The sequence below is a fragment of the Rousettus aegyptiacus genome, unplaced genomic scaffold (assembly GCF_014176215.1).
Source record: "Rousettus aegyptiacus isolate mRouAeg1 unplaced genomic scaffold, mRouAeg1.p scaffold_m13_p_2, whole genome shotgun sequence".
NCBI lineage: Eukaryota > Metazoa > Chordata > Mammalia > Chiroptera > Pteropodidae > Rousettus > Rousettus aegyptiacus.
The window spans coordinates 141,484,939-141,499,319 of record NW_023416295.1 but is presented as its reverse complement, the minus strand read 5'-3'; the positions used below and the strand labels follow the sequence as shown (position 1 = coordinate 141,499,319).

General features: G+C 35.1%; 1 protein-coding gene across 1 annotated transcript in view; it reads right to left on the bottom strand.

The window, feature by feature from the left end:
* Positions 1-14,381, bottom strand: part of OVCH1 (ovochymase 1) — a 43,295-nt gene that overhangs the window by 9,186 nt on the left and 19,728 nt on the right. The window contains 7 exon segments of the mRNA XM_036235867.1: positions 563-659; positions 948-1,104; positions 7,846-7,991; positions 10,471-10,666; positions 11,084-11,212; positions 11,555-11,606; positions 13,726-13,762. Coding sequence (XP_036091760.1) covers positions 563-659; positions 948-1,104; positions 7,846-7,991; positions 10,471-10,666; positions 11,084-11,212; positions 11,555-11,606; positions 13,726-13,762 — 814 coding nt within the window.

Here is a 14,381-nt window from a genome sequence, read left to right as displayed (position 1 = left end):
ATGTCTATCAGGGTTGAGTGTATGTGGGGGTGGGTGGGGCAGAGATGAGTGAAAAGGGAAAGACTCTGACCATTTGGAAACCAAGAATGATGATGTCATAGAAATTTCATCTCCCTATTGGTCTATTACAGATTTCTAATTCTCCAATTTCTGTTTGCCCTAAACTAAAAATCAAAATCCTATTAGTAAACACAAACTGACAATTGTAGGAGAATTAATGGAGGCACTAACCCTTATGGTGGTCTTGGTCACCACCTCACATTCAGAGTCTTTACCTAGCAAGGCATCTGGAAGTATAAGGACCTTTGTTCATGTAGAAATATATAGCTCAAAGGCCAGAATAATTCTATGTACTTCTCTAGATTCAGGCACCTACAAACACTGTATCTATGGTGTAGAAAAGATCCCCCATCACAATAACAACTCTTTTAGCTTAAATTACCAACCAGGATGAAAACAGAGAGTTTACAGTGTTCTGAAGAAAATAAGGGAACCCAAACATGCAATGCCTTTTGCTAAATTCTTCTTAGCCATATTAATGGGATAACACAAATATCTGTTACCTGGCCCAGATGCATTGTCTGTTGAAGGTGGTGACAACTGTTTCTTTGTTAAGGTTTTGCTTTCATTATTTATCTGAAGTGAAGCAGAACTTGTATCTAGAGAGAATACGTTAAAAAAAAAATAAAGAAGAAAGCCTAAAGACAAAATGTAGTCTGTATCAAAGTAGCTTTTGTTAAAAGAGAATGCAAATCTAAGATGAAAACAGCTTCAGGAAAAGTCAGTTTTACCCTAACTCTGTCCAAGGGAGAACTTATTCTTACAGAATTTTAATGTGTTTAGAAACTAAAATAAATAAAACACTACTTTATGATCTTCTTCTTCATAATGCTGATAGAAATCTAAAGAAAGAGGCATTGTTTTCACAAGATCTGAAAAATATTTACCTTTGATTTTGGATTGGATCCAGTCCAAGAAAACACTCACTCTGGCAAATACACCTGGCTTCCTTGACTTGGCACAGCCAGCTCCCCAGTTTATGACGCCATAGAGGACAAAGGGATCTTTTTCATGTCTACACACTAATGGCCTGCCAGAGTCTCCCTGAAACACCAAGGAAATGTGTTCTAGAAATTTCCTACAACCAGAGCTTCTGCTTTTGATTTTGGAACAGGGGAAAACAATAATTTATTCATAATACATTTCTTTAATTTTAAAAAGATTGTTCTTTGTCAATTTGTATAACTTAAGACTACTTAGACTCAAATAATTAAAATCACAAATGAAAGAGGCGACATTACAATTGATACCACAGAAATGCAAAGGATTATAAGAGACTATTACGAACAATTATACGTCAAAAATTAGATAACCTAGAAGAAATACAGTTGCATACCATATAACTTTTTGGTCAATGATGAATCATAATAGTGGTCCCATAAGATTATTATAAAGCTGAAAAATTCTTATCATCTAATGACAATGTAGCCATACTAATGTTGTAGTGAAATGCATGTTTACGTGTTTGTAGTGATGCTGATGTAAACACACCCACTGCACTGCCAGTAATATAAAATGATAGAATATAAAACTACAGTAGTAGGCTATACTATCTAGGTTCATGTAATGATGTTCACACAAAGACACCCAATGATTGATGCATCTCTTAGAATGTATCCTCATCACTAAGTGGGTCACATGACCTAGACACATATAACGTACTAAGATTGAATCATAAAGCAATAGAAAATCAGAAAAGTCTAATATGAGTAAGGACATGCAATCAGTAGTCAGAAACATCCCAACAAAAAAAAAGGCCCAGGACTACATGGCTTCACTGATGAATCTACTAAACACTTAAAGAATTAACTCTAATCCTTCTCAAATTCTTTTTGAAAAATTAAGAGGAGGGAACATTCCAAAACTCATTTTATGAGGCCAGCATTACCCTGATACTGAAGCCAGATAAGAACACAACAAGAAAAGAAAATCCCAGGCCAGTATTCATGATGAACATAGATGCAAAAATCTTCAACAAAACACCAATGGTTCCCAACTTATGATGGTCTGACTTATGATTTTTTGACTTTATGATGGTATGAAAGCAATATGCATTTAGTTGAAACTGTGCTTTGAATTTTGATCTTTTCCTGGCCTAGTGATATGCAGTATGATACTCTCTCTAGCAATGCTGCACAGTGTCAGTGAGATAATATGCCCAACTGTACACTAAAGTGTTCTGAGCACATTTAAGGTAGGTGTATTAAATGAATTTTTGACTTGATTATATTTTTAACTTACAGTGGGTTTATCAGAATGTACTCCTATTATAAGTTGAGGAGCATCTATGCTAACAAAATGAATTCAACAGTACATTAAAAGGATCATATACCATGATCTAGCCGGATTTATTTCTGAATGCTAGGATGGTTCAATCTATGCAAATTAATAAATATGATATACATTAATAAAATGAAATTTAAAAATTATATTATTATGGTTAATAGTAAAATGGCTTTGACAAAATGTGACCTCCTTTCATATAAAAACTCTCAACAAAGCGGGTATAAATGAGACACTCCTCAACATAATAAAAGCCATATATAACAAACCCACAGCTAACATTGCACTTGACAGTGAAAGGTTGAAAGCTTTTCATGTTAAATAAGACAAGGAAAGCTTTGTCTTCAAGGGTGCCCACTCTGAAAATTGTTATTCAACATAGTACTGGAATTCCTAGCCAAAGCAATCATGCGATAGGGGAAAAAAAAGGCATCCAAATCAGAAAGAAAGAAAAAGAAAAGAAAAGAAAAGAAAAGAAAAGAAAAGAAAAGAAAAGAAAAGAAAAGAAAAGAAAAGAAAAAAGAAAAGAAAAGAAAAGAAAAGAATTTTCTATATATAAGATCATATCATCTGTATTTGCAGATGATATGATCTTATATATAGAAAATCCTAGTGACTCCACCAAAAAACATTAGAGTTAATCAATAAATACAGTAAAGATGCAGAATACCAAATGGACATGTACAAATCAGTACACACTAACAACAAAATATATGGAAAAAAATAAGGAAAATGACCTTATGTACAATAGCATTAAAGAAAACAAAATACTTAGGGATAAATTTAACCAAGAATGTGAAAGATCTCTTCTGAAAACTATGACTTCGATGAAAGAAATTGAATAAAACACAAATAATTGGAAAGATATTCCATTTTAATGGATCAGAAGAATTGACATTCTTAAAATGTCCACACTACTCAAAGCCATCGATAGATCCAATGCAGTTTATATAAAAATTCTAATGACATTTTTTCACAAAATGGAAAAAACAATTATAAAATTCACATGGAATCACATAAGAATAGCCAAAATAATCATGAGAAAGAACAAAGCTAAAGGCATCAAACTTCCTGATTTCAAAATATACTACAATTTCATAGTAATCAACACAGTATGATACTGGCATAAAAAAAGACATATAGACCAATGGAACAGAATCATGAGCCCAGAAAATGCCTTCACATATCTGATCAACTAATATTTGACAAGGGAGCAAATAATACTCAATGAGGAAAGGACAGGCTCTTCAATAAATGATGCTGGGAAAACTGGATAACCGCATGAAGAAAAATGAAATTGGACCCCTATCTTCCACCACTCACAAAAATTAACTTGAAATGGATTAAAGACTTAAACACAAGACCCCAAACTGTAGAAATCCTAGAAGAAAACATAGCGAGAAAGTTCCTTGACATTGGTCTTGGCAAACAGTTTTTTTAGAGATGAAACCAAAATCACAAGCAATGAAAGCTAGAATCAGTAAGTGGGACCACGTCAAACTAAAATGCTTCTGCACATTAGAAGAAACAATCCACAAAATGAAGAGGTAAACTATGAAACTGGAGAAAATATTTAAAACCACATATCTGGTAAGGGATTAATATCCAAAATATATAAAGAACTCATACAAATCAATAACAAAAAATGCAATTTAAAAATAAGCAGAGGATCTCAATAGACATTTTTCCAAAAAAGACATACAGATGGCTATCAGGTACATGAAAAGATTCTCAACTCACTAATTATGAAGGAAATGTCAATGAAAACCACAATGAAATATCACCTCACACCAGTTAGAAAGGTTATCATCAAAATCAATAGACAAAAAGTGTTGGGAAGGATGTGGAGAACAGGGAACTTTTGTGCATGGTTGGTGGGAATGAAACTTGGTGGAGCTGCTATAGAAAATAGCACGAAAATTCCTCAAAAAAAAAAAAAAATAGAACTACTCTATGATCCAGCAACCTGATTTTTGGGTGTATTCATCCAAAGGAAGTGAGAACAGGATATCAAAAAGGTATCTGCACTCTCATGTACATTGAAACATTATTCACAATAGTTAAGATATTGGAACAACCTATTTTTCTGTCAAAGACAGCAAAAGATAAACACTAGATGATATCACTTATATCTGAAAACTAAAAAAGCTGAACTCATAGAAACAGAGCATAGAATGATGGTTACCAGTGGGTAGGGATGGAAAAATAGGGAGATGTTATAAGATTAAAAAGTTCTGGGAATCCAATGTACAGCATGGTGGCTATAGTTAACGGTGTTGTATTATAGACTTGAATGTTGCTCAAGGAGTAGATCTTAAATTCTCTCAGCATAAGAAAGAAATGGTAATTATGTGAGGTGAGGGAGGTGTTAACTAATCCTAATGTGGTAAGCATTTCACAACAAGTGTGTACCAAATCATCACATTAAACATCTTAAACTTGCACACTGTTATGTGCCAATGATATCTCAATAAAGCTGAAAAAAAATCCAAGCCTTAAAACATAGGATTTTAATTTTTTAAGGTAGCCTTTCTGATTTTTAATCAGCCCTCCATTTTTGATACAAATGTATTTAGGACCAAACTAAATTCTTAACTTATCTTCTTATAAAAAACACTGAGCAGACATATTTGATATACCTGTTTATTTTATATGAAGAATTTCACAGAATAAATCCTAAAGGGAGAATAAAAAGATAGATTTCTTAGTCTGTAATGTAAAGCAATTAACATTTTCTCTGAGCCTATTTTTTTTTCCTGCATAAAGTAAGATTATACTTAAGATCTCCTTCAAGTTTGAAAATGGTCTCGTCCAAGTCAGGTTTGTTTTCTTTTAAATCACTCATTCATTCAGTACAAATACATACCCAATATAGAATTTTTTAAGCAACTACAAGTATTCCATGATACACAGAGAGCTTATCTAATTTATCCTTTATTGCCAGTAACTATCATAGGAACGAGCATATGGTCTTCAATAAACAAACAGTCTTCGTTAATTATTTTTAAAAAATTCAGTGCCTATTTTGAGCGAGGCATTCTGAGAAATACTATAAATGTATTTGAGGGTGATAACAGCTCTAAAGGAAACATTCAGAGCAAAATGTAGAGAATATGGATAGCTATGTGTGTGTGCTTACCTGTGCATGTATGTATATGCAGTTTCAATAACATTTGAGCTGATAAAGGAAGGATGAGAAGGAGCCAGATTTTCATAAAGCTGGAAGAATAGCATTTTATGCAGAATTGATATCTGGGTTAAGGCCCCCAGCTGAGCAAGTATGTGGCAAGTTGGGAGGTTAGAAACCAATCAATATGGCTGAAATATAGTAAGCAAGGAGAGAGAAGTATGAAATCGGTTGGAAAAATCAGCAGGAACAGGACCTACATCACTCTGTGACAACAGAGACCATTTTGTAGGTCAAAGAAGTTGAAATGTTTTAAAATAGCTAAAATCTGAAATGTGTTATGAGTAAAGAACCACAAGATTTTACATGGAAACTCCCATTTTTCTACATCTCAACATTCTTATTTTTACCTTCTTGGATGAGAAATAACATTAGTAGGTCCATGACCTTTGAGCATTCACAGGAGGGTAAAAATCACTTACCTGATAGAAATATTAGAGTCCATTTTATCAAAGCAAGTTTCTGAAGTCACCCTTTTAGTAATTTGTAAAAGAAAGCTAGTCATATTTATTAGTCCGAATCTCAACTCTCTATTTTCCTCCTCTTCTACTGGCTGTAAATTTGGTTGCACTGCAGCCAGAAGGGACCGTTGGATGTAGCTGAAATAAGAATAAGTGCCAGCTGAGATCATATTTGCTTCATCTCTGACAGGAATCTAATACCCTTCCCTAGTTCTTGATAGCAACGAAGGTGTTCCCTTTATGTTAGATGCTGTCACACATAACAGAGACAGCAGAACCATTTGTAATTTCCTTGACTCATAAAATCGTATTCCCAAAAGGTAAGAGTGAACACATTAATTCAGAGTACTTTTCTATTTGATTTTTATAATATGTATGTCCTCTAGCAAATGTAGGTGTACCATTTCCATATTCTTTATATCTTTCAATCCACATCCTAGTTCTATGTCTGAAGGTTTTTGCTACCCTTCTCCCCATTCATGAAGCAGGCTAAAAGTAGGAAGTGCTCCCCTTGCAGCCCAGGAACTATGACCCTGGGGAAGCAGCTCCCTCAATCCTCAGAAGGGATAAATATTCTTAGTGTGTTGTGCATCACTACCAGAGTTTTATCACATGACTAAGCTCAGTCCCTCATTGTGGTAGCTGGCTTACTGGCACATCCTAGATTGGCAGCTTTGCCTTCCCTACACCTCCTCCTTATCTTCCTACTGGTAATATCTACACTCCCTAAACTGACCACTGCACTTGAATTCTTGTCACAGGGTCTGCTTCTGGGGGATGAAAATTAAGATATGCAACATATAACTGAATTTAAGTGCTGGACACCATGACTGGGTTTAAGTGCAATAAATTTATATTCAGTGTTAAGGAGGGGCCTCCTTCTTTCTCTCCTCAAGTTTACGTAAGGGAGGACTTCTATATAAATGCCCAGTTTTCTCCTTGTAGCGGTAACATCCATTGGTTCATGTTTCTTGATTGAGGTGGGGGGAACTATCAAAAAGCAGTGAAGACTAGAGATTCATCTTTTCTTTTTTCTACTCTAGACTAGTAAGAAATGATAAATCTGGAGAAGTATATCTCTCCTGAAGACTACACTTTCCCTTAGTTGGACTGCTCAGGTATTAAAGGTGGGCTACGGAGTATTAGAAATTCTTTTTGGTTGTATACCTGAATTCAAATTCCTCAGTTGGCTTGGTGAATATCAAAGCTAGTGTTTGTAAGCCAGTTGTTCATATCATCCTTTTCTTAGCTGATTCTGAACTTGCTAATAGTATGTTTGCCCAGTGTGAATACATCTGTACAGCTTCGTGTCCTATAACATCACTGAAATTAAACTATTACTTTGTGATTTGTGTTCCATTCCATATAAAAATCATTTCTTTGAAAGTTCTCATTTTCTTCACAATTATTTTAACCTGTGGTGGAAAATTAAGTGTGAGTACACTGGAGATTAGTAAAATTAAAAGAAAAAAAACTCTTCAGTCATAAATAGGATATACTAATTTAGATCCTTATTTCTTCATTTCTCTTTTCCCAAAGCTTTAAATATATCTGAACACATCTTCCCATCCACAGGCCAGTTTAATAGAGCTGCCATCTTTTACCTTCTCTTGGCTCCTCTATGTACCCACCAGCACTTCTGGCTGTAGGCTGCTTCCACCCACTCTGCCATCTCAGCAAGTTTGGACAACTCACTCTTCCTGTGGTCCTACCAGCCTTTTGGGTGAAGGGATGTGGCATGATGCTATGAGGCACAGGCTAAGACTTTGGTTGTCTCTGGTCTCGAGAGTGTTCTCCCACTGTCCAGTAGATAGCAACTTTCTATCCTCCTTAGCAAAATCATAATCATCTCACCTGACAGAATTTTTTACCTCCAGTAGCTGCGAAGCCAGAGCAGATCATCTTCTCTGTGATCCCTCCTGGGTGACCAGAATAGTACGTGTGTTCGCACATCTCTCTTTCTAACATGGACTGTTGTAAGCAATTTGCCAGGCCACTGTCTAATTAAGAAACAGATTCAGAAAGAGAGCTTAATAATGATGGCAAGATGTTAAAAAAATATATTTAAGTTCAAACTTGCTCTGCACCAACATAATTGCAATCACTCAGTTTTGCCTGAACAGATTTAGAATATTGAATCAAAAAATATGTGTCTCATGCAGTATCTTCATTTCCAGATGTGGCATCTTTGTAAAAGGAACACATTGGCAGGAGAACAAGTCCAGAAACACTTTTTTTCTAGCTTATTTCTGATTTAAATTTTAGCGTTTGAAAAAAATTCAACAAGATATGAATTGGTGTTATATATGATTTATATGAGTATATATTTATACATATAAACATATTACATAAAAATATATTTTAAATATGCACTATCAATGTTTTTATAATTTATTAATATAAACCAAAATCATTTTCTACTTTTTCCTCTATTGTCACTGAAACCTAAACTCAACTCGAATTTAAAATGACAAATGATGAACACTAAAGAATTTTTTCTCATAATTGAATCTCAAGCTGTATTCTGTATGACTTACTCTATCATTTTAGATTCATGACTAAAATAATTAAGTTTAGCATTTGATAGCCCTATACATTTTTGGACAAAATAAAAATTACCTTACACTTATATAAGGCCTTAATATTTATAAAGCCCTTGACTCCGACCTCATAACACTCACACTTACAACAACATTGTGAAGTAGGCTATCGCTGATCTCACATATGAAAAAGTCAGAGCTCTGAGAATTTGATCTCCTATGGGACTCAACTATGACTCCAGCCAAGATCTGACTCTAAATCTTGTGGTCTTTTTAATGTATTAATCTAATACATAAGTAATTTAATGTATTTAAATTCCTCTTTTCAGGAACCATCTATATTGATGTTGCTTATCATGTCTCAAAATCAAGAATTTATTTTCTCTGAGACTGAAAGAATAGATTCATCTATTATGAGACTGTAACCACCTCTCAGTTGTCTGGTGATCATGGAGTTGGTGAAGGTCAAAGATGTTAGAGAAAGGGCACATTTATTCAAGGGCTTTGAAGCCAGCCAGTCAATAAATATTTACTGAATATTTCTTCCACACTAGGTATACTTCTAGCCCTGGGGAGAGAATGGTGAATTAAAGTTCTGCCTCCAAGTGGTTCCTACTCTAAAGAATGAGATGTAGAAAATGATGACATAAAATAATATCAAGAACATTTGTGTGGAATGAGACGATAAAAGTGGGTAAGGCAGAAAGTGATGGAAAGGCAGTCCTGCTGAAGCAAAGTGGTCTGAAAAGCGGAGTGACATTTGAGTTGAAAAGAGAACGATGAGGAGGCAGCTGTGAGACTAGCGTAAGAATATTCCAAGTGGAAGAAAACAGGGTACAGAACTTAAGAACATAGAACAATTTTGGTGTTTAAAATAAAGAAAGAAGACCATGGTGCCTGACAGGGCTAAAAAATGGAAATGAAGTTGGAGAGTTAAGTGGAGGCCAAATCACCTAGCGCCCAAGCCAGGCTAGGAGTTCAGATTTTATTTTAAATAAACTGAAAAGCCATTCAGCCATTCAAGGGTCATCAGTTAAGCCATGGTCAATTTTATATCTTAGCTCTGATACTTAGTAGTCATAGGATATTAGTAAGTTACTTAAATCTTGGGGCCATAACCTCATTTGCACAACAGGGAGGATAAAATCTCCTCATATGGTGGTTGCAAAGATTTTAGGAAAATGGAATTTGGCTGGAGGTCATACAGTAAGCTGTGAACATGAATACTACACAAAGGTATATCCTTTCTCCTTTAAGCTCACAGATTTCAAATAAATGACATAGAAACAGATGGAGAATGTAAAAGAAAATTATCTTGTACAGTGCAAAGAAGGAAAACACAAACATTGACCCATTCGGACCTTTCACTATTTCACTATAGCTCTAAGAATGCTACAATCTAGCCCAGGTCAGCAAACCACAGCCCACAGGCCAGTTCTGTGCCAGCACATCCCAGCCCTGCCCTCAATCCCTAGGCTTATTTAGTCCAATCCAGGTACTAATAATAGTTTGTCTTTTTAAATGGTTGAATAAATCTGTCAAGATTTTGTGACCATTAATATTATACAAAATTTAAATTTCATGAATGAAGTTCTATTGGAACACAGCCACATCCATTCTGTTACTCATTGTCTATGGCTGCTTTGTGCTATAATGGTAGAATTAAATAGTTATGACAGAGACCATATGGCCTACAAAGCCTAAAAAGCTTATTACCTGGCCCTTTACCAATCTAGCCTACCTGTAATTGGTTACTCTAAAGGAAAAAACATAAAACAGCTCATTGTCTAATTTCATCACCTCTTACAACTAAATAAAATATGGCTTCTATCTTTCAGAAGGAAGAAAGGCTAAACTAGCTACTGCCTGATACTACTGCATGACAAATTTTTAAAATCAACAACCTGCAGTATTGTTTATGCAAACATAAACTGTTTACCTTTACTTATGCTTCCCCATCCAGTCACAGCACAGATCTCAGAGAGAAACTGAGGCTCCATCCTGTGTAGGATATACATCGGCCTCACCGCAGAGCTGAACTCCAGAGGAGAGCTCAGTTGCACTAGGGCGATGTCCGAGCTAAAGCTCAGTCTATCGAAGTTTTCATTCACGATGATGTGTTTTGCCCTTCTCACCTGCACCAAGTGAGAATGACAAGATCAAGTCAATGAGTTGAACTACTTCTTGGCATCACGATAAAATAAATCAGAAATCTTTACAGATTTCAATGAAGGTGACTTAATTTGAAAACAGTAATCTCTGTTTATAGTTTCCGGGAGGCCATGAACCACTTTCTGAGGACTGCAGTCCTGGAGGAATCAGATTATGTGGACTCGTTCATGTGGGCTTGAATTCATACTTCCTGACCAACTTGACCTAATTCTCATATTAAAGTGTGACCTCAGATGGTATCTCTAAATGTCGGTCTAAATTATAAATATAAAGGAACACTAAGAGTGGAATATCTAATTATATAGTTTAGCTAAAGGAATTTCCTGGCATGTGACAACACTCAGAGTATAGGCAAAATGACTTTTAAAAACATTTCTCACCTGTTCAGTTGATTCTTTCAGAGTTCTCTCATCATCCCCAGCAACAATAGTCCAGAGGAGGGGATTATTTTTCCTAAAGAAAGAACAACAACAAACGTATGACATGAAATGACATTTTTCACCATTTGGCTAATTCCATTTGGCCCTACCAACATACACTATTCAGTTCAGCCAGGTGTCACTCAGTCCCCTGTCTGGTGTCTTTCTGGGATCTCTCACCAGGGAAGGAGGCTGATCTACCTGAGGAAGAGCTCTTACTTCTTTATCTTGCCCCTTCTTTTGGTTATAAAATGACTTTGGAGCCCTTACAAATATCACCAAAGGCGATTTTTTAGTTGAGAAGCAAACAAATATTAGAGCTTATTTTAATCTCACAGTGATATTGAGAACACATAAAACAAAAACTACATTTAGAATGAGGTAGTTTCTGGTCTATGTTTTACTGTTAAAAGTATCCAAATATTATCTTACAGGAATGTATCTCAAATCGGCATCTTTTATTAAATCACGAGAATTGATGGAACTGAGGTTAAAAAGAGATTATCAGTTCAAAAATAGGTAAAACTCGCCTATGCTGTTAGAAATCAGGACACTTGCTACTTTTAATGGGGTGATGACTGGAAGAGGCATAAGAAGGTCCTGCTACCTAGCATATTTGTAATATTTAGTTTCTTAACCTGGGGTGCTGGTTACAAGAGTACTAACTTTGTGACAATCCCTCAAACTATAAGTCTAACATTTGCACACTTTTGATATACTTTAAAAAGATGATACAAAAACTTAAAAATCAACAACCATTTATTTAAGATCTCCAGCTGAAAAAAATATATGAGGAAAAAGTACCTAATTGCCACAATTATTCTGTCGCTTTGGCTTAGAGATTCTTCCATTTTTCAAAAGTGTTTCTTTGGGAAAAGTAAAGTTAGTGAAATTATTTTTCAACACATCTTATTCAAAGGAGAAGTTTTTTAATACATGGAGGCATCTTCTCTCAAGTTATAACCATGCTCATTTCAATTCCTTGCATGATGAGTCTGGCTTATTCATGTGTTTCAGTATGCCTTTATTAAGGGAGCTAACTCAGGTAAAGTGCTTGGCAAGTATCTTGCAGATGGTAATGACTCCATAATGGTAGCCATTATCATTGTTATTATCTGCCATGCACTCTAATGGAAGGATTGAACTTTATTTTAAAAGTCACCCTCCAGATTATTACTTGGTAGTAAAAAAAACTTATTTCTTAAAGTCACTCTACTTCTTTATATAGAGGACATGTGCAAAATACAGAGAAACGATAAAAATTATGGTAGAGCTGATAATGTAGACTATGATTTCTAGTGAAGTTTTATGTGCAATCATCAAATATCCTTTAATTTGGTAGAGAACACTGTGTGAAAAGCATATGACAGAGCAACATACATTTTATGAAGCAATGAAGTCTGAGATTTTTCTAATAGTGAGATAATAGCTCAAGGTTTCAATCGACCAATTCTTCCATGCTTTATTCCCACTTGCCCATAATCAAATTTCATTTATTATATTTTGAGTCTTATCCCTAATCCAACAATGGAACATGTGTCACTGCTATGAGAGGAGAAATCGTCACTACCAATTTGCACAAAGAAAGTGGCTCAAATTGACAAAAACTGCTTATTTAGTATTAGACAGAAAGATTCTGATGTATAATTACAAAGTGAGTTTAGGCCCCTAAAGTAAGTTAAAAATTCTACATGAATATAAACGCCAATGTGAAGTTACTGAGAGGAGAACATCAGCTTTTCCTGAAGTGTGAAACATCATTGCCGGGGAACTTACTAGAAATACAAATTCTCTTTAACAACAGTCTTAAAGAGTCGGAAACCTTCCAGGTGATCATAGTGTACACTAAAGTTTGAGAACTAATAATAGAAAGGGTAACAAGTGCCAAGGAAGCTATATGGGAGGTGGTGGTACAATGTTACTGCCAGTTGTCCTTATTGTCTTCGGAACTCTACCCGACGACATCAGCCAGCCCCTGGTGACTTTCAGCAAAAATGACATCTATTTCAGCTCACAGATTTTGCATTTCTCCCCAAATGACTCAACCCACATGATGAACATACCTTTTCAATAGATTTGTATGCTCAGCAGTCCCCTTCAGAAGCCCCCTTCAGTGGGTAGAGTGAGGGGGGGGGGCGGGTAGGAGAGTCCTGGATGTCTTACAGGTTGATGAAGATGACATAAGGACAAACAAGCCCCTACAGGAATCTGCTGAAGAGTTTCCACAAAAGTAGTAATGAATGGAGCATACTACTTTTGTTATATTAGCATATCAAAACCCGTGCTATTAAAATCCATACACTTCAAGGAATAGCTTCAAAAAAAAGACACTCCTCTAGTTAAATAAGTTGGGCAACTATAAAGAGTTAAAGAAAAAATAAAGCACACAGACATTTTTCATACAGTATAAATATAAGGCACAATGTTATGTGCAAAAAGTTATAAAATAAAATGTTATATATGCAAATACTATAAAATATATGCACATGTGCATAAATATTAATAGAAAATCAGGTAACATTCTTGATATCGATTACTTAATATAGAGGAAGAGTGGTTTAGCGAAATGAAGAGATAGTTTAGATTTTACTTGATAACTTTACCTGTCTTTTTCTAAAGCATTAGTACTATAATAAATTTCTAAAACAAAAATCAAAAATAGTTGCTGATGAAATTGCATATAAATTTTTCTTGTGGTTAACTTAAATGGTTCACCTGAAAATACTCTCCGTTTATTAAACTCAGCTGATTCATCAAGTTGAACAGTGGAACAATGGTTTTGTGAAGAATGGTTTTGCTGTGGTCTACATCTTGCTGTAAGGTGTCATAGTCCACCACATAAATTCAAGAACAGACTATGCTACCTGACAACTGAGTCTACCAAAGTTTCTTATGTCCCTCTGGCATCAATACTAATATTTGTCTTTCCCAGTACATTAATTTTCATTAATTAATCAGCTACTATGGAGGTTTCTTTTCCACAGTACATAACAATGTACTTTGATAGAATTCTTATAAAATGCGCTCCTCTCTGAGGGGATAGGGAGGCGTGGAATTAATATGGTGGAACTGGATTAAATTGAAAACATCTTCATGAACTCATGTTTAGCTCATGTTTACATAAATGAGTTAGTATGCTTTCTTATATTTTCTAGCTCTGTCAGCTGAGAGGGCCCATAATTTTACTAGAATAAAGCCCTAGTAGCAACCACTATACCCAAAACTCAGATCTTTATTGCTCATACCATTCTCCAATAAG